The sequence below is a fragment of the Mustela putorius genome, unplaced genomic scaffold, assembly GCF_011764305.1.
Source record: "Mustela putorius furo isolate JIRA1106 unplaced genomic scaffold, ASM1176430v1.1 tig00003853_pilon_pilon_pilon, whole genome shotgun sequence".
Lineage (NCBI taxonomy): Eukaryota > Metazoa > Chordata > Mammalia > Carnivora > Mustelidae > Mustela > Mustela putorius.
In genome coordinates, this window is record NW_025422005.1 from 12,771,314 (window position 1) to 12,796,703 (window position 25,390).

Here is a 25,390-nt window from a genome sequence, read left to right on the forward strand (position 1 = left end):
ACGTCCTCCCCAGCTCAAATGCCACTGCCCACAAGAAGACATGCGCGGTGGTCCCAGAACCCATCTCAGGAGGTGGCAACTACCTTCTTCCCATCAATGGAGCCAGAACCCTTGTAGTCACCCGCTTCTCCCGCTCTTTTCTCCTACCCCACGTCCAAGCCAGTACCAAGCCCTGGCAGTCCCACCAGAGAACTTGTCCCACATCTGCTACTTCTCACGGTTTCCTCTCCAACCACCCAACCCAAGCACCATCAGTCCCCGTCCGCATTCTTACAGTAGCCCCCAGACTGGTCTTTCTGCTCCCACTCTTGTCCTTTTCTGTTCTTTGTCCTGATTGATCTACTTAAAATATAAATCAGATCATGGCACAGATACACACCCACCCCTGACCCTCCAATAGTGGACAGATAGATTGATAGAACAGAATAGAGTCCAGAAATAGACCCACATAAAAAGAGTCCATTGATTTTTGACCAAAGTCCCCAGGTTGTTGAATAGGGAAAGAGAAGTCTTTTTAACAGACAGCCCTGAACCACCGGAGAAGCTTAAGGACAAAATGACCCCAGGCCCCTACCTCGCATGCATGAGAGAATTAATTTGAGATGAATCCCAGGCCTAAATGTGAAACCCAACAACAGAAAGGTTTTAAAAAGCAAAACATGGAAATATAGCTTCGTGATGTTGAGGTAGGCAGGGATTTCTTTAAAAGGTCACAAGAGGCACCAAATGAAAAATTGAAAATGACTAAATTAGCCTGAATCAAAATTCAGAGCTTCTGCTCATAAAAAGGCACCTTTAGAAGCATGAAAAGGCAAACAGCAGACCAGGAGAAAATACTCTCAAAACAGATAAATGACAAAGGACTGGCATCCAGAATATATGAAGAACTATTAAGATCAGTTATGACAAGACAGCTCAATTAAAAAAAGAATACATTAAAAAAATAAAAAAAATTTAAAAAAGAACACATGCAGAGGACCAATAAGCATATTAAAAGGTGTATAATATCATTAATCACCAGGAAAATGAAGACTAAGGCCTCAGTGAGATACACTATGTCACAGCGACTAGAATGGCTAGTGTTGGAAAAGCCAGTGACAGCGAATGCCGGCAAGTTCCTACTCTTCTTTCTCGAATTCGAACCTCCCTGGCCAGCGCAGGCACAGAACAGGCAGAACCGTCATGCATTGCTGCTGGGAATATAAAAGAGTACCATGACATTAGACTCTTAGTAGTTGCTTACCAAGATAAAAAAAAAAAAAAAAAAAGAACACCCCTATTTTATGACCCAGTAGTCCCACTCCTAAGTGTTTACCCAAGAGAAATGGAAACGTATATCCACAAAGATTCGGACATGAATGTTTGCAGCCACTTTATTCATCACAACGGCACCCATAAAAACCGGAAGTAAACCAAACGTCCATAATTAGGAAGATGGGTGAACCAGTTTGTGGTATATTTGCACCATGAACTACTTCTGGTCGATACAAATGAAACCCTGTTATAGGCAATAATGGGGACAGAACTCAAAAACATTATCCCGAGCGAAACAAGCCAGACAGAAGAGTACATGCTGCATGATTCCACTTCTGTAATAACTGTCTGGGACATAAAATCTCTGGTGATAGAAATCAAAACAGTTTCCCTGTGGGAGATGGAAGGAAGCATAAAAGAAACTTCTGGAGGGATGAGAACATTCTAGAGTTTGGGATGGTGGATACTTAGGTGTTCACGTTAAGATTCATCACACTGTGTTCTTAAGAAGAGTGTATTGCCCCATAAGACTGCCACTATATTTAAAACCAAATCTCAGCGGTGTTCACCTATCACTCCCCCCCTCTGCTCCATCTATCCAGCCACGGGGTCCCCTTCCCTCTCCTGTAAACACGCCCAGCTCAGGCCCACCTCTGTGACTTTGTACTGGCTTTCCTTTCTGCCTAGCATATTCTTGCCCCAGATAGTCTCAAGCCCTCTGCTCAGAAGATCTTTCCTTGCACACCCAATCTCAAACAGCCTTTTCCTCCTGGTCCCATCAACTCCTTGCGTGGCATTATTTCCTGGTATCACATTTATCTCAAGCTACAGGTGTATTATGTGTTTCATTATTCACTGGATTCCCCTCTGGAATTTAAAGTCCATGTGGGCAGGGTCTATACCTGCATTGTTTGCATGGTGCAAGGCTCAAAACAATCCCTAACATGTTACTTAGTAAGCACCTGTTTAATAATTAATTCATACTTTTCTGGGTTGTTGGGATAATTAAATAAGTCAAATACACACAAAGTGCTTAGCATAGTGACAGGGTAAGTACTCAGTCAATATCAGCTACTGTTATTATTCATCATTGTATCTCCTACATTGCCCTGCATAGTAATTGACACAGATTCAGTGTAGAGTAAAGAACTATATGTAGAGAGCAGATGAGTGAATGGGTGGGTGAGTGGAATGGTAGGTTTATGGGTAGGTTTGTGATGGTTGGATGGATGGATAAGTGATAGATGGATGAGTGGATGAGTAGATGGGCTAGATGGCTGGATGGGTGTGTGAGTGAGTGGGTAGGTAGGTAGATCAATGGTTGGATGGGTAGGTGGGTGGATGAATGGGTGGATGGATGATTGGGTGGATGGATGGGGGGCTAGATGGGTGGATGGCTGAGTGGGTGGGTGGATGGATGGATAGATGAGTGGGTGGATGGATGGATGGATAAGTGGGTGGGTGGGTTGATGGATGGATGGATGGATGAGTGGATCAATGGATGAATGGATGGTGAGTGGATGGATGGATGGATGGATGAATGGTTAGGTGGATGGATGGATGGATGAGTGGATCGATGGATGAATGGATGGTGAGTGGATGGATGGATGGATGGATGAATGGTTAGGTGGATGGATGGATGAGTGGGTAGGTGAGTGGATGGATGGATGGAAGGATGGATGGTTGGATGGATGGATGGTTGGATGGATAAGTGGGTGGGTGGGTTGATGGATGGATGGATGAATGGGTGGGTGGATGGATGGATGAATGGTGGATAGATGGGTGCATGCATGGATGGATGGGTGAGTGTATGAATGGGTGGATGGATGAATGGGTAGGTGGACAGATGGATGAGTGGGTAGGTGGGTGGGTGGATGGATGGATGTTTTAGTGAACACCCAGAATTCCTGGAAAAGCCTACAGGGGCTTTTCCAAGAGATTTCACAAGGCTGCTGTAATGCTCTGGAGAGATTAGGAGGGCAGCTTACATAATAAGGCTCTCTTGCCCTCCTCTGGGCAGATGCATGCCACTTTACATTTCATATCATAGCCTCCTATCTGTCCCCCATTATTATTTTCAGAGCAATTCCTCAAATAGTGTAATATCTATTCTCCCCGCTCACAGGTAAGGAGACTGAGGCCCAGCAATTTGAACTAACACATCCAAGTCAGGCCATCAGAGAGAAGAAGCCCAGGCCCCAACCTTGGGTCTCTGGACCCCTCCTCTTTCTGGAGATCAGGAAAAGTCCAGGGGCTGAGAACATTCCTTTTGGACCTACTCAATGCTGTGTTTTAGGAGCAGGTGGTGGGGGGCAGGATTCAGTTTCCAGGAGCTTCTGGTAACTTTCAGGGTTGGGGGGAGGAGGGCGGGAAGCAGCAGCAAGCCTGGCCTGTGGAAGCAGCATTCTATAGGTAGTGGGGATTGGGGGGAGGGGCTGCTGCAGAGGCCCACCTGCTGCAAAGGCACTGGTAGTTGCAATGGCTGCCAGGATGGAGCTCAGAGGGATGGGGGACCAGACCTCTCTCCTGTCCCCCACTGTCCCTTTGGGTCAGCTCTGAATGGGAGTCCTTGGGAGCAGGCAGCTCAGAAGCCCCAGGGGAAGCCAGCCTCTGCTTTTCCCATCCTCCCCACCTCCGGGCCTCCCTCCACAGACCTGTGTGCCACAAAGCCCTGCTCCTATCACCCCCTTGCCTATGGCAAGGCCAGACCTCTGGCAAGCCACGACCCTCCTGAGGGCCAGGTTTAAGGCCTGCAGAATGGGTTTCCTGGTACCCAACCTCATAAGCACCAGGATGGGTGATAGGCCTGAAATGGGGTCTTGTGCATCTTGGGCTCCCTCTCCTCTCTGTCACTAGGCCTAGGCCTCGGCATGAAGGGTCAGGTGGCACACAGGACAGTGAGCAAACTGACCTGCACAGGAAAGGGGTTCACACCTCCTCAGGCGGGGTGCCCTTGTGCGCCCTCTGCTGGCTGCAGCCAGACAGTGCCATCCCAGAGGGACAAAAAGAGCAGACGAAATAACTCAGGGCCACTTTTCCCTGTGCGGGGCTTGCACCCGCAAACTCACTTCACAGCCCTTGAGGGTCAAAAAAGAACGGGAGGAAGCTTCTTGACCCCCGTCCCAGGCCCTGCCAGGCCTTGGTTTCCTTACAGGGACAACCCAGAGGTCGGGAAGTTCTAGGAGGTGCTGCACAAGGCGTGGTGCGCAGTAGACTTCAGGCCAAGGCCAATGTCAGCCCTGCACACCACCGCCTCCCAGACCACCAGCACAGTGGGGCGGGTGGCTGTGAGAGTGTGTGCAAAGGTTGCTCTTATTGTTGTCATTGTGCACCTGCGAAAAGCAGGTGCAGTGACTGGCCCAAGGCCACACGCCCTAGACCAGAACCTGCCCTGGGATCCCAGGAGCCAGGGCTCCTTTCTCCCCTCCACGGGCAGAGATGGTAGCTGAAGCCTTCCCTGCGCTCCCCCTCTTCCCACCCATGCTTCCCTCAGCCCCATGTGGCACTTTAGATTCCTGGCTCAAGATTTAATTAATAGTCCTTTAGTTTTGTTCTCGCAGAATGAACTTGGGAGTGCCTGGGGGACCACCCACATTGGCTGGCTGCTTGGATTTCTTCGAGGAGAGCCCAGTGGGAAGGAGAGGCTGGGGACGAGGCAAGGCCAGGTGGGGGCGATCCCAGGCCAGCCCCAGGGCCTGGGACAAAGCTTTTCTCCTGCTCCCTCCCTTGGAAGATGTTCACCAAGAAGGCACGGAGTGGAGGGTGGTCTTCTGCGCCCTTCCTTCAGCCCAGGAAGCCCCAGCCCCCACAGCCCCTGAACTTCGGCCTCAGCCCCAGGTCCTGGCTGTTCCTTCCCCGGAACCCTCCTCCTGAGTTTCGTGTCTTCACTGAAATGTCAGCTCCTGGGAAGGGCCTCTGGCCACCACTCACCCTCGGTGCGACTGCAGGACTCTCATGTTTTCGTGCCTTCTGTCTACGTGCTTGTTTGCAAACGGACTGTCTGCCCTACAGAAGCGTATGGCCCTGGCCAGCAGGTGCTCCCAGCTCCACCCAGAGTCAGGCACGGGAGTGGCTCAGGAATTACCTGTTGAACAACTGAAGGCCTGAATCTGGAAGAAAGAACCCCAGGAAGCATGGGGATTAGCTCCATGGGTGACCTTGGATAAGCCTCTTTTAAAACCTATGTGCCTCGGTTTCCCAATCTGAACCCAAGGGGACAGGCTCTGAGGCCCCAGTGGTTGCCCCAGCAGCTCTCTTAGCCCTGCTTTTCTCTTGTGTACCAGATAGCAAGGACCCTGGGTGTCGTGCCGTCAGGCTCAAGCTCTAAAGGGCCTTGAAAGAAGAGAAACAAGAATGGGAGGAGAAAGGGAAGTCAAAGGCCCACGGAAGGGAATGTTCCCTCCACACCTGTCTGCCTCCCCTGCCACTTCCAACCTAGGGATTTCAGAAAACCCTACTGGGCAGATTACCTAGTAGAAGGAGCCCTGGAGCAGAGGGGAAGAAGAGCTGAGCTCTGTCCTGGCTCCTCCTCACTGTGTGACCTTTGGCAAGTCACTTGCCCTCTCTGGGCGTAGTGAACCCAGCTGGGCAGGGGACAGGAACAGCAGAGTCCCGCCTCACCAGGGTTTAGTGCAGGTGGGAGTTTGGGGTGCCTCAAGTGGTCAAGGCTGTGGAAATAGTCGCCCCCCCCCATTCGCGGCTGAGTCATTTCTGCGGTAGACTTCTTTTGAGACATCCCTGACTCCACTGTCCACTGGGCTTCTCTGCCTTGACCCTGGTCACACTGGCTTGTGTCTGTCTTTCATCCCTACTGAGAATGAACCCCACAAGACGTGGTTTTCTGGGCACCCCTGAATGCCCAGCTCTCGGACAGGCTCTGGCTGACTGCAGGGGCGCAGGAACTGAGTATGAACGAGCGCAGGTGTGAATGAATGGACCGGCACCCCCAGAGCTCCTGGTTCTGTGGCAGCTGATCCCAAGGACACTCACCACTGGACTAGAACTTCCTCTTCCATTTTCCCTGAGCCTCCTTTCCTTGCTCAGTCTCCCCTTCCCCGTACCTACGTACACCTCTCTGACCTGGCCTTCTTCTCCCTACAGTTGCCCCCAAAGGACCCAAAATCATGATGACGCCCAGCAGAGCCCGGGTTGGGGACACAGTGAGGATTCTGGTCCATGGATTTCAGGTCAGCCGCTCCCTGAGCATCCGGGAGGCTGGTGGGAGGGGGTACGGGCGCCAGGGGGCACAAGCATCCCAGGCGGCATCTCCAAGAGCCTTCCCTTGACCTTCAGCACTTGCAGCAGGCCCCAGGGTCATGGCCTGTGGGGCAAAATTGGGCTTGATGAGGAATGGCAAGATGTGCGTGCATTTTGCTCTCCCATCCGGAGCTCACAGCAGACACAGCTCCTGGACCCTGACCGTCTGTTGAGTCTTAGAGTCCTTCTCTCCCTGGTGTCCCGGGGCAGCCACTCCCAACCCATGGGATGGCTCTGTGTTTCCAGCCCTGGCCATGCCAGCCCTCTGACCCCCTTCCTGCACTGGCAGAATGGGTCCTCCTGTGACCTGACTCCCGCCCCGTCCTGACCCATACAGAATGAAGTCTTCCCGGAGCCCATGTTCACATGGACACGGGTTGGAAGCCGCCTCCTGGATGGCAGCACCGAGTTTGATGGGAAGGAGCTGGTGTTGGAGCGGGTTCCCGCCGAGCTCAACGGCTCCATGTACCGCTGCACCGCCCAGAACCCCCTGGGCTCCACCGACACACACACCCGGCTCATTGTTTTTGGTACGCCGTCCTGACTGGGGATCGGAAGGACGACCAGGGGCGGCCCTGGCTTGAGCTGTCTCAGGGAGGAGGGAGCATCAAGGGATGCTGGGATCCCCTAAATTGGGCCCGAGAGGATGCCCTATGTGAAATACTAGAGTTCCGTGCTGGAAACCAGAGAGCTCTGGGTTTGAATCCCAGACCCAGCACTTCCTATCTGGGCAACCGTGGGCAAGCTGCTTAACCTCCCTCAGTTTCTGCATCCATAGAACCCACTGAGGCTTTCCGTTGTACTGAGAGCTTGCACGTGATGCCACACGGTGGGGGCTGGGTATCGGGGAGCTCTTTTACCAGGTTCTGAATGCTGCCCCCATCCGCTTCTCTTCCTGTTCTTTCTAACAGAAAACCCAAATATTGCAAGAGGAACAGAGGACTCCAATGGTAAGTCCTCACTCTCAGAGCTGTTTGCCTGAAAGCGAGTGAGTTGCAAGGCTCCAGGATGCCCTGGTTCCCCAGCCGCCCCATCACATCCCCTTGCCGTTCCCTGGAGCCTCAGGCAGGCACCTGTCCTCCAGTTCAAGCAGTCTGGGTCAGAGGCAGTCAGGAGTGGGTGCTGAGGCAATAAGGGGGCACTCAGAACCCCAAATCAGCCAGTGGGGATTTCCAGGGACCTAGTGTGCCCCCTTTCCTCCCCACCACTGTTATCCACAATGAACTCCAGCTCTCTTAGCTCAGAGAACTTAGTGTCCTGGCCCCAAGAGGATGTGTCCAGAATTGACCATAGGGTTGTGCCTGCTCCCCCACTGGGCTCGGGACCACTCCATAGGACAGTCAGGTGCCCCGGCTGGAGACTTTGATACTGTCCTCCTGGAGCTGCCACCCCACGGCACCCAGACCCTGCCCCCCAGCCCACCAGCCCTCCCCTCCTCACACTGAGCCCACCGCACATTTCACAATGGAAGTCCCTGCACCTGGTCCCCACTGGACGATCCCATGGCCACCAGGCTCAGCCCAGCAGCCCCGGGACAGAGAAAAGATCACACCCATTTTGGTGCGACAGGTGGCAGAACTGGGATTTGAACCCAGTACATCCTGTTGCTGAATCCAGACTCTGTGCGGAGCCCTTTGAAGCTCTGCCATTCCGGGATCCACACCCTGCCACACCCACCCGGGTCGGTGGCCCTGAGCTTGACCATGACCCTCCTCCATGCCGCCCAACCCAGGTTCCGCTTCTGGCCCTCCCGGCGTCCGGCTCACCTTGGTGCTCGCCCTGACAGTGGTCCTGGAGCTGACGTGAAGGCTTGGCCCCCACTCCGGCCACTCCACCCAGCACTGACATCTCTGCGATCGGTTTTCATTTCTTTTCTAAACTATTTCCAGTCTGTTCTTAGTCTCTTTCTGTCTGTGTCTTGGCTTCTTCAGTCAGTTTAATTAAAACAGAACAATTTTCCCCACCTTCGTCTGTGGCTCTGAATTCTTCATTTATTGGGTGACCGCAGCTGTTGGGAAGGGCACTGGGGAGGGGTGAGGAGCACACGGAAGAGACGCTCCTCCCAGGAAGGGGAGCGGAGCTGTACCTCATTACCTTCCCCCAGGCTTGGCTGACAGATGCGGGAAGTAGCCGGAAACTACCAGAAAAGCCAAGCCTCCTTGGGGCCAAGAGTAACAGTCAGCAGTTGCAATAGTGCTGTATACCAAACCAACCCAAACCTCAGTGGTAGGCAACAATGCACATTTATGATTATTATGTTCAGGTTCAGGATGAAGCTATTCCACTGATCTAGTTGGCTCATGGCAGGTGCGTTGCATGTGGGAGTGAGTGGACCAGCACCTCTCAAAGGCCCAGCTGTGGGACTAGTCCTGTGCTAGTCATCCAGGCTGCAGAGACAGGCAAGATGTGCTCTTACCCTGAAGGAGCTCATGATCCAGTGGGGGGAAAACATTTACCCAACCAGCTGAGGTAAGTCAGTGGGATGAACATTTGGCAGACCGCCCCCCACCCAGGGTTGTGGAGCACTGACTTGGGAGAGACTCATTCCACTGGGGTAAGGGAGGCAGGTCAGAGGAAGCCAAAGAGAACAGATGCCAGATAGATGCCAGAAGCCAAAAGAGAGGTTGGCCAGGCAGAGAATGGAGGAGAACATTCTAGACAGAGGGAACGGGATGAGCAAAAGCTTAGAGGGAGGACAATTTACCATGTCCTGCGGGGATAGACAAGAAGTTATATCAGTGCTTCCCAAAGTACATTAATTCATTCAACAAAAATTTATGAAGCAGGTGCCATGGGTCAAGGAGCATGACGAACACTGCAGGTTAATGAGGAACACAGTTGTGTGGCTCTGGTAGTTGTCAGTTGCCACAATGCTGCTGCATAACAAACATCCCCAAACCACCAACAGTGGCAGCTTTTTATTATTTCCATTATGCAGCTGGTCTGAGCCAGCTGATTAAGGCTGGGCTCCCTTTCGCATCTGCAGTCAGCTGAAGGCTGTCTGGACTAGGGTCACCTTCCCTGGGATGACCCAACTCTGCCTCATCTCATTCATCATCCTCCAGCAGTCCAGCCCATGGAAGGCAGAGGAGCAAGAGAGAGCCAAAGCATACAGGTCCCTTGGGGCCCAGGGGAACCTATACTCCTGTCCCTTCTACTGATTTTGTTCACCAGTGGAAGTCGTAAGGCCAGCCCAGCTTTAAGGGGTAGAGAAATAGGTGGACATTTTCTTTTTTTAAGATTTTACCTGTTTAGTTGTTTAGGAAGAGAGAGTGCACATGCAGAGGGAGGGGGAGAGGGAGAGAATCTCATGCCGACACCATGCCAAGCTCAGAGCCTGATTCAGAGCTCCACCCCATGACTCTGAGCTGAAAATTGTGAAGTCACATTGCATAATGTATGGACATAAGTGAGGAGGCAGAGTTAGAACTATTTTGGCCACCTATGTGATCCATTCATTCAATAAATATTTGCATGCCTGCATGTTGCAGGTGGATAGTGATGTCGAAGCAGATGATTTTCAAGTGTTGGGGGCTCTCAGAGGTTCATCAGTATAAACATTCGGGCCAGATCAGCAGGCGACAACCACACAGTGCCACCAGCCTCCTCATCCTACTTCCTTCTTCTCCAAAGCTCTGTTCTGTCTCACTGGAGCCACCAGCCTCCCTCTGCTACCTGCCAGCAATTTACCTAAGCTTCTGTCACACAATGCCTTTGCCTGTTTTCTGGAAGGAATAAGAAAAAAAGATTTGTTCCCTCTCTTTGCCTTAATAGAGGGAAGCCCGTGTAGGCATGAAATTGGAATTGCTTTGCCCTATTAACGGTGCGGTCGTTGGGCTCCACTGACCCCTGAAGTGCATTAATATCTCAGCAGCAAGTGGATGAAGTACATAAAGTGGCCGGGGACACGCCCGAAGAAAGCCAGCTGAGTGCCCTGGGGGATGGGCTGGCCGCCCGCTCTGGACTCCGAATCTGAGGACTCGGTGGCCCTGAGCAGACTGGAAATAGTGCTTTGTTCAGCCTGGGATTGAAGGGAGGGAAGGAGGGATGCGTAGGGCAGAGCCCAGCCTCAGAGGGCAGATGGGGCCTTCATTTCTTTATCTGCTCCTCTCATCATTCATTTGACAGATCTGAGCATCCCCCTGGCCCGGGCCGATGCCAGGCCGGGGGGAGATGCAGATCGTGCCATCGAAGAGCTCCCAGTCCATCTGGAATGACAGACTGAGGGGGATAGGACTGCCGCGCCATGTAGTACATGTCGGAATAAATAGGTGAGAGAGCACGGTGGGGTCAGAGGAGGAGACAGATCGTTCTCACTGGGGAAAGTCAGGGGAGGCCTCTAGGAGGTGGTGACATTGCAGCCAGTCTTCGAAGGATAAGAAGTCCATTCTGCAAACTTCAGTTTAGCCCCCGGTCCTTCCGGGCCCCTGAGCTGTTTCTCAAGCACCAAACGGGACAGGTCGTTGGGAAGCAGAACGCTGCAAGGTGGTTTTGTGTCTCCTGAGCACATCTGTCTTAGAAAGGGCAAGACCACAGCAGACATATGGCTGCGGATCAGGGCCTGACCACAGATTTCCTGACCCCTGGAAGCCCCCACCGCTCTTCCCAGCCACAAATGAGTTCTGATCCCCGTGCACTGTCCCCAGGCATTTCACCCCCCGCCCCCAGCCCCATGGTGCTCCGGTTTTACAGGGACCCTCAGGCTGGTCGACTGTTTCCCCAGCCCTGTGCCCATGATGCCCACTGATCCCTGGGCCCGGAAGACCACCCGCTGGGCCTCAAGGGGGCCACTTCCATCCCCCATCCCCAACCTATGGGCCAAGCAGGCAGTCCACCTCCTCCTGCTAGGGCTCTCAGAGCTGGGCTTGTCACTAGGAAGTGCCACGGCTGCCTGTCTCGAGTGGGACCACCGTTCTCTGGCCTGGATTCTCAAGCTGTGAACAGCTCAGGTCCCCTCCCCCATCCCTCAGGTCATAGGAAATGGGGGAGGCCCATGACTTTCACCCCAGTGCTGCCCCCTCCAGGAAGGAGGGTCTGTGCCAGTTCTGTGGGTGGCCCCTTGTCACCACCTGCTCCTCAGCCCTAGGGTACCGACCCGCCACAGCACCTCACATGGCTCTTCTGCCCTACTTGCCTGTGTAGACTGGAGACCTTCCCCGTTCCTGCTCCACCCTGGGCTGGGCTATCGCCCAAGCAGGAGCAGATCTGGAGACCCACCTCCACCACACGCATCTCTGCCCAGGGTCACAAATACCTTGTCCACGGGGAGATGCAGAGCAGTGAACTGGGCCCCTGCTCAGGGCTCTGGGGTCACACCAAGACAGGAACCCAGGGTTTTCAGAGTCTCCATCCTGAACTCAGAAAAGCCATCGGTTTTATGGAATGCACCCGTGTACACAGAGCTGAGAAAACAAAACCAAAACCAAGGGTCCCTGGGCTCTGTCCCCATGGGGGAGCTGACAGCCCCAGGCAGACCCCCAAACCCGGATGCGTGTCTCTACTTTCCCAGGGCAGCATGGATGGGTGGCTGACTCGTGGAAGACTCCCCCAGGAGCCCTGGCTGCTGGTGAGAAGCAAAGTGGGCTGCGGTGGGTGGGGGATGGGGTGGGGGGTGGAGAAAGGGGCGGTGACCCAGGAAAGCTGCTTGGGATGCTGTGAGTCAGACTCACCCTGGGATCAGAGATCCTGGGGAGACAGGAGGCTCTTCAGAGGGTCTTGGAGGTGAGGGATGGAGAGGACCAAGAAGGGGTCCCTTGGGGAAGACTCTGGAAGATAAACCTCCAGTCCGGTTAGGCAGCTGCAAAACAGAAACAGACCAACAGCAGGACTGAGTGAGACGAGGGGAAAGCTGAAGCAGCAGGGCTCGGGTGGGAAAGAGCCGAGCTAGAGGAGAGGCAGAGACAGACACAGGGAGGGCACCAGCGGGCAGGGGAGGAGCAACAGAGAGAAAGGGAGAGGGGGGATGAGAAGCCAGTCTGGACACGGAGACAAAGAGGGGGAGACAGAGAGAGATGGTAAGGAAAACAAGAGACAGAGACAGAGATGGAGGGAGAGAGCCTGGCCCCGCAGCCCAGCCAGGGAGGAGGAGCCACAGACCAGAGCCGGAGTGAGTTTTCCAAAAAGCACTTAAGCTGTTATGTCAGCAATTATGCCCTTGGCCTCCTCGGGGAACGACAGCCTTGAGTGATGGGTGGAAGGAAATAGATGTGCAAAACACATGCATTTTTATCAAATGGGCTCAACTGTCAGCGCCAGGCTTAAATGTCAGCACACAGAGCGGAGCCCCAGCGGCCAGCTGCACCGACCTCGGACTTCGGGGTGGGCGGGGCTTCCTGGCCGCTGCCTGGCCTGTGCCCCGCCCCTGCCCTTCCCCCTCCGCCCTTGCCTCCCACCCAAGCTCTCGCTCCCTCCCACCTGGCATCCACTGACCCCGGAGTTTCCTGGGCCCCAGAGAGGAAGCGTTCTGGAGGAGTCCTTTCCTAAGCTGGTGTCCCTGTCCCACCGCCTTGAACTCCACCTGCTGCAGGGAATGTCCTTCTCTGACCACAGGGAAAGTCCTTAAATCCCAACCTGAGAGGATGGGACTCCGTAAAGGGTGGAGGGGGGGTGCTCAGGGCGGTCAGGCGCACAGACCTGGGTGCAAAGTCCAGCCCTGTTATGATCCGTGTGACGTGGCCGCTTGGCTTTACCTCTCTGTGCCTCCGTTTCCTCTTCTGTAAAATGGGTGTTCGTAGCCTTCATCTCAGAGAGTTCAATGGATGAAGATTGGGAAGTTCTTCCTTAGCGCGGGGCTTGGCACGCCCAAAGTATGCCATGAGCCTTAGCTTTGTCATCCTCACAGTGGAATAGGGACCCAGTCACAGCTTTCGAGCCAAGGGTGAGAGCATCAGAATCACGGACAGTGCTCAGAAGCAGAGAGGAGAGTACTGGTGGCGTAAAGTTCGAGGTCCTCGCTACTCAATGAGGGCCCCAGACCAGCAGTGTCAGCAACTCCCGGGAACCTGATAGGAACACAGAAGCTCAGGCCCCACCCTGGAACCGCCGAACCAGAATCCGTATTTTAACAAGATCCCAGGTGCCTGTGTGCCAGGTCAAGTTTGAGAAGCCTGCTCTTGGCACAGAGAGACCAGTGGCAGGGGTTACATAAGCCGTTCAGGGGAGAGAGTCCGTGAAGGTCATCGGCGCTGAGTAGAGAGGAGAGATGTGTCAAGCCTTGATTATTTACCGCACATTGGGTTGGATGCTTTAACCATAAAACAATGCTACCGCCCTTTCTGAATTCAGAGACAAAGCTCAGAGGGGCTACGCGACCTGCCAGGCACCAACATACCATGTAGAGCAGTACCCAGGTCTGGTCCCGGGTCTGATCAAGCAGCCAGGTCTGATCAAGCAGCCAGGTCTGATCGCAGGGGCAGAACAGGGGGGCAGAACAGGGTAGTGGGGCTGGAGAAGGGTCAGGCTCAGGGGAGAGCCCCCAGGCCTCCGGGAATGGTGGTCAGTGAGGACGAGGGAGCAGTGGTAACGAGCCAGAGGTCCTTGGCATGCACACTCAGAGGTGGAATAAAGACCCAGGAATGAGAACACAGGACAGCGACAAGTTTGACGCGGGCGCTGTGGCGACGTCCAGCAGATCTGGGGCTCAAGAGCCCATCTGGGATCATCTGTCTTGAGAACAACAAACATGGATTAAGCCCCGACCATCTGCCAGTGCTCCATCACACTGGTTCTATGGATAGATATTCCCTATACTACAGATAAGCACGTAGAGGTTCAGAGGTTGAGTCATTTGCTTAACGTCACACACAGCCCAGAGGCACAGCTCTGAGATCGAAGCCTCCATCTGCCGGGATCAAGAGCTTAGCTTCTTGCCGTTGCACTAAGCCAAGGATAATCCATGCTTGAAGTGGCCGGGGCAGGGGGGTGTTTGGATTTGGGTTCCCCCAAAAGCAGACCCTGAGACAAGCATTGGATGCAAGTGGTTTGTTGGGGAGGAGACCCAGGAAGCACAGTGAGAGTCAGACAGCTGGGATGGGGAAGAAAGGAGAGCCCTTCTAGGTGGTTCCTGGGCGAGTTCCCAGCTGGGCAATGGGGTCTTCACTCCAAGGGGAGCCTTGAGATTCTTCACGCATCCTTGAGATTCAGACTGGCCCCGCTAAGAGGCAAGGAAGCTGGAATGGTTCTGCACCGATCGCTGCAGCATTAAACCCCACACCTCTGGCTGCCCCACAGAGGAGGGCGGAGCTCACCCCTACGGCCAGAGGTGTGCCCTGCAGAGAGGAGCAGATGCTACGCAAGCGCAAGAGCAAGCGCAAGTGAGCCAGAGGCTTGTAACTGCACGTGGCTCCCCCCACCCCCAGGCGCTCAGGCTCACCCCATCCACAGTGAGGACCAGGGTTTGGAAAAAGACATTGGGGTAGAAAGCTTGGAGGGCTCCTGCTGCAGCTTGGCCACGTTCCCACCGTGAGATTGCTCAGCCTCCCTGAACTCGGTTTTTCCAACGAGGAAATGGAGATGATCACACTTAACTTACGGGATGTGCAGGATAAATGAAATACCAACACTTCCATAGGCAAGAATTTACATAAACATCAACATTCCCATATTTAAGAATTTACCACGGTTCTGGTTTCTCTCTCTCTGCACCGGGCACCACGCCGAGAGTGCCGTCAGCGTCGGCGCCTTTGAACTGAACAGCAGAGGAAGCGTTTTTTCTATTCTACAAGCAAGGAAACAGAGGCTCGGAGAGGTTATGCCCCTTGCTTAGGTTCACACAGCAAATAAGCCCAGGAGCTAGATCTGCACCAGGTCATTTTTGCCTCCGCAGGTGAGAAGCATCGTGCCAGGTGTAGAGCCAGAATTCAGTTCCTTTTCCTCATTTCTCCCCGAAGCCCCACCAAGGCAGATCATTCCTCCAGATATTCTAATGATCTCAGGCTGGTTGGCACAAGCGGCAGTACCGTGTGGTGGTGAAGGAGGTTAGCTCTACAGCCAGACTCCTCTGGGTTCAGATTCTGGCTTGGCTTTCAACTAGCTGTGTGACCTGGGGCTATTCACACACCCTCTCTGTGTTTTAGTGGCCTATCTCTCTACATAATGGGAATAACTGTTCCCTCTTCTTAGGGCTGAATGTAAGCATGTTTATGAGGTAATTAGAAAGCTGTCTGGTGTATAGTATGTGTTCAGTAAATAACACCTGTCATTAGTCACTTGGCCCCAGATGCTAACATGAGTCTCCAGGTTGTAGGGCCAGATTAAAGATCTTGTGGGGCTCCTTCCTCTCCCCCAAGGTCAATCCCAGCATCAGGGAAGGGGAATGGAGAAGGAAAAGAGTGGGGAGAGAAACTCACCCTTACCAACCCACATGCTTTACAAGGTTGTGCCCATCAGACCGCACAACAGTCACGCAAGCACTACTTGGACCCATGTAATAAGCGGAACGAGACATGAACACAGCGACGGGTAAGCGACGGGTAAACGGTCACTCTCTCTCTCCCTTTTCTGCTTCCACTCAGTGGGGTGACGTGGCCACCGCACCCCCAACCCTCCACGGCATAAGACGTAAACCGCTGCCAGCCGGGGGCGAGGGCCACACTCTCCTGTGGCCAGGGACAACTGGAAAGAAACAGGAGAGAACATTCTCTGTGGATGCCCAGGGCAGACTCTCTAGGTGCTACATAAGGTCCGCCCCTCACCCCAGCACCAGAGAAAAGGCTTCTTCGTTCCAGCTAAAGCGCAAGGGCATGTTGAGTTGCAGCCCATATGACAGCTGGGAAAATTGAAGTCCTGCACAGCTCCCCTGGGAAGCTTCCTACAAGTTAACAGCAAAGTGAAGCCCGGAACCTGGGTTGCCCCACCGCTGCCCCTATTCCTTTTTTCTGGAATTACACTCAGCTGAGCTATTTCCACTGGGCCCCCCTTTAGCTCCTTTTGCCATCTCGGAATCTGTACCAGGAAAGAATTCCAGGGCGGACCAGTCTTGCTGGTGGGGGCTGGGGAAGGAGCTTCTGCAGCCTGGTCAGGTGTCCCCAGAAGTGGTAACCCTGCCCCCAGTAGGGCCTGAGGCCGGAACCCAGTGACCCCTTTTGCCACCACCTCCTGGGCATGGGGCAGCCTACCAGAAGGGCTACCTACCCTCAAAGACAATAGCCTTGACTTTGGAACACGGCATCATGCCCGACCTCCCAATGCTCTTATTATTGAGATTTCTAACAATCCCAAAGGCTTTTGTTGGAGGCTCTGGCCGAGGTCCCGAAGCAGTCCAGGTTTTAGGTAACAACATTGCCTTACTGCAAGCCTGCTCCCACCTTGTTATTTTTTCTCAATTTTCCCTTAAATATATGCATGTATGTGTGCACACGTGCACACGCGGGTGCGTGTGTGTGCGCACGCATCCGTGTTGAGGTTGTTCCTGGGGGACTATTAACTAAGAATAATTTATCCAAGAAATTTGTTATGTTAGAATTACCAATTAGATATGATTATAACTTACCATGGCGAACACTGCACTACTGTTGGAAATCTGAATTCCATTAAAATCTAATTAGCATATATTAAGTCAAAGGCGGTTACACTGCTGTGCACCAGCACATTTGAGCCGCGCCGGGCCGGACACATGGGTTTGCTGCCCATGTCAGCATGCAGGCCACGTTGCCTACAATGCCCAGGTGCGTGCCAGGCCGGGCACCTTTGGGCAGCTTTTCTGATCCTAAACTGGGACCAGATGGTCCATGCCCACAGAGAGGGGCAGCTTTGAAAGTGGACATGACATTCAAGACTCTGTCCTGGGATGGGTGGCCAGAACCCAGGACGAGGCAGTCAGGGTGCCCTGGGGTCAGGGCTCTGGGCTAAGGGGAGGGCAGGGAGTGGTTTGGACAGCCCCCAAGAGTCGGGGAGCTCAGCAGCTGAGTGCTAGCGTCACAGGACTTACCCTTAAGGGCATGGTGGGTCTCGTGTGAGGACGTGACTGCTGTGCCCTCACACCTAGCAGACATTTCCTGGGCTCTTACCAGGCGACGATAGGCTTTACCTTCCTGCTCAAACTTCCTCCACATGAGAACTTCGAGAGAAAAGCTCTAATGTTGTGCCCATTTTATACACAGTGAACCTGAGGCTTGAAGAGGCCAAGGGACATTCTCAAGGCCACAAGGCCACTAAGTAGCAGAAGCAGCATTTGAGCCCTGGTGGCTTTTTAAAAAGTCTCTCTCTCTCTCTCTCTGTTAACAACTTATGACGAGAATGGATGAGGTCCATCCTTGGGGTCAGACCTGGCCAGAGCCCTCCTCTGCCAGCAGGGGGAGGAAGTGAGAGAGTGGGGAGCCTGGTACTCTGGTGCAGGCTGTGTGGGAAGGCATCCACACTCCAGGCGCAGGCTGAGGACCCTAAGATGATTTTCCAGAAAGATTTGCTGAATGCCATCATCCCCAGTTTTTGAGTTTTTAAGAGGAAAACATTGCTTCTCTTGCTCAAAAGCTTAGATAATGTAGCAGATCAGATTATTGTGCAGCAAATATTCTCTCCCTCCCCACCAGCCCCCACAAAGATGTAGACTCCCCTTTTGGTGCCCTGCTGCTGTGGGACATGGCCACAGGCCTCACTCTGGCCAACAGGATGCCTGCAAACACGCCACGATGCGGGGCTCCACATGTGCTCATCCATGAGGCTCGTTCACTAGCACATCTGCCGTCACCATGAGAATGAGCCTTGGGGAGCCGAGTCTGGAGAGTGGGAGAGATGCCTGCAGCAGACCTGGGCCCAGCTCTCAGTTGGGAGCCACGGCCAGCCATGGCCTGCGCCGATCAGCCAAAACCCCATAGACCGTGAGTAAGGAACACATGCTTCTTGCTAAATGCCACAGAGGTTCAGGCTGGTTTGTTACACAGCAGTAGCTGACTGACGTACCAGGGAACATTAGAGCAGCTGCCACTCCTCCCACCCCTGCCCCTGAGCTGAGACTTTGGATAAAAGAGCTGCTGCTGCCTCCACCAGGCCCTGTGGCGTGAGGCCTGGGAGGCCCTTGTCCCTGTCATCTGTGGGCACCAACCAGCCCAGCAGCTCAAGGGTTACACATGGGGAGAAGACACCAGGAAGTGGACGTCCAGTCGGCATGCTTGGGCTGTCCCAACAGCACCACACACCAGGGGGCTCGACCACCAGGTTCTACACTCCCAGTCTGCAGGAGGGAAGTCCACGGTGTTGGCAGGGGTGCCAGCCTCTCTCCTGGGCTGGGCAGCGGCCACCTTCTCCCTGCGTGTTCACACGACCATCTTCGTGTGTGTCTGTGCCCTAGTCTCTCCTTCCAAGGACACCAGTCCCACTGTGTCAGGGCCCATCCTAATGACCTCATTGTAACTTAATTACCTCTTTAAAGACTATCTCGAAATCCAGTCACCTTCTCAGGCACTGGGAGTTAGGACTTAAACATGAATTCCAGGGGGCACGGAGCACCACTCAGCCTGAAATAACACCCTTTGGACCAAGAGGCCATATGGCTAACTCGTCTGGCTCCCGTGGAGTGGGGCAGCAAAGGACCTCGCTGCAGACGGAGGGTGGGCTCTGTCTCACGGTCACGCAAGGTTGTCCCCTTTCTTCAACGCTGCCTGCCTAGAGGCAGCTCCGCACGCACCCCACCATGGGAGCAGAGCACCCAGACACGAAGGGGAGCAGGAGAGGGACACAGAGGCTCAAACACCTGTAAAGCAAATCTACGCTCTAACAAGTCGGGACCCACGCAGTGACCTTGGAGGAGGAGGGACAGGACTGGAGGACACACAGGGGACCCTTCTGGGGTGCTGGTCATTCACGCTCTTGTTCTGAATCTGGCTGCTGGATTTCAGGGCTGTGATAACCCACTGAGCTGTATACATTAAGATATGCACACTTTTTTATGTTAATCATGCGGTACTGATGTCGACTTTCTGGTTTGGATGACGTTCTGCGTTCATGTAAGATGTCGCTGGGAAAAGCTGGTCCATGGTAACTCCGCGCTATTTTTGCAACTTCTTGCAAGTCTTAAATTATTTCAAAATAATTTTTAATGCTATTAAAAAAAAAACAGTAAAGGCAAGACATTCTCGACTTATTTTAAGATTTTCCACTGCCAGCCCCAGAAGAGTTGAAATAAATTTTAAATTAAAGAAAACAAACAATAAAGATGTATGCACTTTGCCATGTGCATGTTATACTTCAATTGAAAGTTTAAAAAAAAAAAAAGACCTCTGCCAGTCTCAAGCTTACCCACAGGATGAGGAGACTAGTGGAATTCATGGAGGACCTGTTATATGTCAGATATTTCTGGGCGCTTTGCCCAACTCATCCCCCTCGTTACTCAGAGAGTGAGAGAGATCATTGTGTCCATTTGCAGATGAAGAAACTGAGGCTCAGAGAGGCTAAGTGGTCTGGGCAATGACACACAGCTCATTCAGAGCTCAGCCAAGGCTCAACGCTGATGCAGTCTGCCTCAGAAACCTTGCTCATGTCTGTGCCCGTGCTTTTTTTTTTTTTTTAAATATTTTATTTATTTATTTGACAGAGATCACAAGTAGGCAGAGAGGCAGGCAGAGAGAGAAGAGAAAGCGGGCTCCCTGCAGAGCAGAGAGCCTGACACGGGGCTTGATCACAGGACCCTGGGTTCATGACCTGAGCCAAAGGCAGAAGCTTTAACCCACTGAGCCACCCAGGCGCTGACCCCTGCACTTCTATGAGCAGCATTCATTGCAATGCTCTGTAAGCAGCTCCCCCTTTCCTGGGTCCCTGCAGACCCCAGAGCACATTCCACGCTGTGCCCGTACCTCCCCCCACCTCCAACACATATGTACACCCTCGGCACCAAAGTTCTCAAGACAAAGTTCTTAGAGCTTGGACATAATTAACTCGTTTATCCAAGCAACCCACTAGGGAAGACTCCTGCCTGTTGTCATGGCCCCAAAATGAACCAGGCTCATCAGGTCTTTTGAATCTGGGCTCTGGCAACACTCGCAGGCATCTGGGAACGAAAGCAGAGCGGGAGAGGCTGGAGCTCAGACTGTGATTCCAGCCTCAAGGTCACCTCCCAAGGAGGACTGAGGGCAGGGGCAAAGATGGCATGCCACCCACCCGGGAAGGCTGTGTGTGGTGAACATAACGGGGCTTCAGCTTATTTGAGTCCTCCTTGCCCAAGCCATCAAGGGAAAGCCATAGACTATTCTTTAGGGTGCTGACAGGTGTACTGCTCAAAGGAGGTCTGTGAGCTTACATTCCCTTCCTGCAGGACTTGTCAGAGCCCTTATGATGCTAACGTACCCCACAAAGCTCCAAGAAGGGCCCATCCAAGACAATGCTTTCCACCCTACTTTGGAATGTTCTTCAGAGAGATGCCAGTCCAAGTCCTTGACCACAGATGTGTCTCGGGCAGTTCTGGGACAAGATGAAAAAGGAAAGGTCCTAAGGTGGTGGTAGGGGGTGATAGACAGGTGGTAAGGTGATAGGTAGGAGCATTACTGTTCCTGTCCTGCCGCTGGAGAAAACTGAGGCCCAGAGACGAGGTGAGACTTGCCAGGTCAGCAGAAAAATTAGCGACAGAGTCCTGAATGTCAACAAGGTGGTCTTTCCTCTGCTCAGGGCGGAGGTCAGATGGGTGGAAATCTGCCAGATGATTTCCAGGGATTCCATGGTGGTAAAGACATAATGTCCACACTGTCTACCAAGTGCGGCAGGATGAACCAGCAGGGACACATCATTTTTTTTTTCATCTTTTACAAATTTATTTGTCATAAAGAGTCTTTTTTTTTTAATTTTTTATTTTTTATAAACATATATTTTTATCCCCAGGGGTACAGGTCTGTGAATCACCAGGTTTACACACTTCACAGCACTCACCAAATCACATACCCTCCCCAATGTCCATAATCCCACCCCCTTCTCCCAAACCCCCTCCCCCCGGCAACCCTCAGTTTGTTTTGTGAGATTAAGAGTCACTTATGGTTTGTCTCCCTCCCAATCCCATCTTGTTTCATTTATTCTTCTTCTACCCACTTAAGCCTCCATGTTGCATCACCACTTCCTCATATCAGGGAGATCATATGATAGTTGTCTTTCTCTGCTTGACTTATTTCGCTAAGCATGATACGCTCTAGTTCCATCCATGTTGTTGCAAATGGCAAGATTTCATTTCTTTTGATGGCTGCATAGTATTCCATTAGGGACACGTCATTTTATGACTTGCATGGAACACTTATAAAAATCTTTCAAAACGATGCTTTATGATTTTTTTTTCAAAAGTTGTCATTATTCTTTTTAATCTTTACAATCTTTCTTTAGATCATAGGCGAGAGCCATCTTTAAAAAGAGGTGACTGGGGACGCCTGGGTGGCTCAGTTGGTTAGGCGGCTGCCTTCGGCTCAGGTCATGATCCCAGCGTCCTGGGATCGAGTCCCACATCTGGCTCCTTGCTCAGCGGGGAATCTGCTTCTCCCTCTGCCTCTACCTGCCACTCTGTCTGCCTGTGCTCACTCTCTCTGACAAATAAATACATAAAATCTTGAAATAAATAAATAAAAATATAAAGAGGTGACTGGGCTTCAACAAGGTAGTGTGTTTTGTCTAAGGTCTCAGTGCCTATCAGTGTCTGAGCTGACCCCTGCCCAGCTCTCCATCCATGGTTCTGGCCCCGCCCTCAAGGGTGGCATCTGAGTCTTGCTCGGTTCAGTGGCCCCATCACTCCAAGTGCCCAAGCCATGCAGAGGGGAGCCTGTCCTCCAGGGAGAGCCCTAGAGATGTGATTGGGGATCCAAATCCTCTTATGTCTGCGGGACTGCCCCTCCCTGCTACTTCTCTTCTCTTCCTTCACTCCATCCCTGCCAAGGTCAAATCCTACCCCAGCAGCCTAGGTATGGCAGGATGCCTTTAATCAGGAGTCTTCTCCTTTCCGCTTAGTTGAGGAAGAAGTTCTCTGAGATTTGGTTGTAAGCTCCTGAGAGGAAGCATATCCTCTCTGGTGCAAAGCAGGACTTCAGGTTCAAAGTGATCTAGTAACTGATCATGAGTCACACAGTAACTGGGGATGGAATAGATTGACCCAGATTTATCCACCAGATAAAGCTGGGTCATCACATGTTGCTGGAGGAATTCAGCACAGCCTGAGTGACTCCCCAGGAAGAGGGCTCTTAAAAGCTTGCATTGGGTTTTCCTGGGACTTTCCTGTTCCCTTTGCCGATCTTGCTTAATATCCTTTCACTATCCCTCAAAAACCATGAGTACGACTGTATGCTGAATCCTGTGAGTCCTTTTAATGACTCAACCACCTGGAGGTGGCCTTGGGACCTCCCCAACCCGAGGAGGCATTGCCACACAGATTCTGGGCCACCTGCCACATGAATTCTGATCCAGTGCATCTGGGAGGAGGCTTGGGGATCTGCAGGTTTGCACCCATTCTGGGTGGTTCTGGGACAGGGGTCTGCCCACTTTGTTTTGAGAAACACCCTTAACTTGTTCTATGGTAGACACTTCATGGAGAAAGAGTGGCCCACAGCCCCATTTTCTACTTTCTTTCTCTTCTGAGTGAGAGCCCAGAGCCTGGACCTGAAGCCACTTTAATGCGGCTGCTGCGGCGTCCTGGCTGCTGCGGCGTCCTGGCTGCCGCGGCGTCCTGGCTACCTGTCATCAAGGCTAGCAGGAGGATTTCCTTCCCTAATCGCACCTGGAAGCTGTCAGATGAAGAGGCGCAGGGGAGAGGGTCTAATTGCTGCCAAGGAAACCTGACCACAAGAGAAGGCTCTCAGACACAGCCTCCGGAGGAGGCACCACTCTGCTGCCTGGGCTGGAGGCGTGGGCCCATCAAAGGTCATCTCAGGCAAAATGCGCATCCTTCTCAAGGTGCTGATGACTGACCTACTAAAAGAAAGTGTCCCAAGACAGGCAGGTTACAATCAGCTTTCGTGTCTGCACCGGATGGCGGTCTGTCCTCTACAGGGACCCCCATTCCTCCCAGCTCTCTCCCTTCCCCAGCTGCAGCGGTCTTCTGAGTGAGTCTTGGGCCAGTGGGCACCAGCACCAACACCTTTTTTACTTGTAACTTCAGAGCCATGTCGATGCCTTGATTCATTCAAGGAGTACTCCCTGAGTCCCTGCCACGTGCCAGGCCCTGTTGTAGATTCTGGGGATGAGCAGTGAGCAAAACAAGCAAACGTTCCCAACCCCGTGAAACCAGTTCTCACAAAGGAACACTTTCTCTGGTGAAAGGTGGAGCCCAGAAGGTGGATATAGTGCCATGGAATTGGGGTGATGGGTGAGGTCTCCACTGCCTCTGATCTGAGAGAGAGAACTGAGCTTCAGGGGTCCTGGGCTGAAAATCAAGTCAGGGAAGACAGACAACCTGTAGGAAGTCTCCCCAGCAGAAGCCTAGAAGGCAAAAGTGATCGTGCCTAGAGGTAAACTGAGTCAGTGCCTGCAAAGGAGCTCAGAGAGTAGAGGTGACAGTGGCAACAAGTCCATAATAATTTGCCTCTGCCCCACGTTTTGCAAAGAGAGCCCAGGATGATCCTTGTCTGTGGGACCCACCCAGAGGCTAATGTCACAACACAGGTAAGTTGTTACCTGTCTCCCCATGAGCCTTAGCCCCTGTCTTTCAAAGGGCTGAAGTGAGCCCGGTAGATGGGTGGGGCTGATGCCTTTGGCAGAGTGGCCAGCTGAGTGGGATGGGGGATACAAGCAGGTGGTGTCCCCCACATTGAGCTGGCAAGACCAGGGACCTGGATAGACCAGGGGAAGGCACCCCAGCCCAGTAATGGGACAGTATGTAGACTTCTCTGATTGCCATGTGGTTTTGGAAAGTGTGAACGTCACAAGGTCATTGAACTTTGCAAGGTCAACATGGAGAATAGAATCATCAACTTCTTTATCCCAGGTTCTAGAACGGAGGCAGGGAACAGGAAGGAGCTTGTCAAGATCCCCTGGCAGCTTCATGACAGGGGCAGGGCTGTAACTCAAGGCTCTGACCTTGTCTCAGTGCCTTTCCTGCAACCCACTGCTCTGACAAGGGGTGTCTGGTGGCTGATTGCGCCTGAGTCCAATGCTTCTCAGAAAGGCTCCTTGCGGGGCGCCTGAGTGGCTCAGTGGTTAAGCCGCTGCCTTCAGCTCAGGTCATGATCTCAGGGTCCTGGGATCGAGCCCCGCATCGGGCTCTCTACTCAGCAGGGAGCCTGCTTCCTCCTCTCTCTCTGCCTGCCTCTCTGCCTACTTGTGATTTCTCTCTGTCAAATAAAAAAAAAAAAAAAAAAAAAAAAAAAAAAAAAAAAAAAAAAAAAAGAAAGGCTCCTTGCTTTGGAGCCCCCAACTCCAAGGCCCCTGTCAAAAAGGGAAGTTACAGAGGATAAGGGACCCTGGTCTTCGGCTTCCCAGCTCCATCTGAGATGGTGGCAAGTGACGGTCATCCGCATTTCAAAGATGGGGAAAGTACTACCTCCTTCCTAGGGTTGCTGTAAGGAAGAAATGAAGTCACGAATAAAATGGAAAATGCACTTAAAGCAACAGGGACGCGACCGCTGTGACCGACTGACAAATGTGGCTAGATGCAGAGACTTTGGGGTTGAAATGAGTACAATTTTCCCAGGTCTGCCCTCCAGGACCCACAGTCTGGCCACAGATAAGACGCTCGTGGGACACATTCAGGGAGCAAATCCATGCCAAGCTAGGGGACGATGACAAGGAATTTGGCAGAGGACCAAAGGCAAAAACAGAACCTAAGACCTAACCTCAGAGTAAGGCTCACTGTCCATTCTGCCTCATTCTATTCACCAAAACTAGCTGTCATCACGCCCAACTCAAGCCAGAAGGCAGACGATAACCTCCCCCTTTTAATGGGACAAAGTGCAAATCAGAGGAAGGGGGCAGGGTGCACCTGCGGGCC

At 52.8% G+C, this 25,390-nt stretch overlaps 1 protein-coding gene across 1 annotated transcript in view; it reads left to right on the forward strand.

Annotated features, from left to right (window-relative positions):
- Positions 1-8,468, forward strand: part of IGSF21 (immunoglobin superfamily member 21) — a 233,973-nt gene extending 225,505 nt beyond the window's left edge. The window contains exons 7-10 of the mRNA XM_045063847.1: positions 6,355-6,440; positions 6,848-7,040; positions 7,422-7,460; positions 8,243-8,468. Coding sequence (XP_044919782.1) covers positions 6,355-6,440; positions 6,848-7,040; positions 7,422-7,460; positions 8,243-8,316 — 392 coding nt within the window. The 3' untranslated portion in view covers positions 8,317-8,468. The remainder of the gene's footprint in view (positions 1-6,354; positions 6,441-6,847; positions 7,041-7,421; positions 7,461-8,242) is intronic.
- Positions 8,469-25,390: the final 16,922 nt, after the last annotated feature.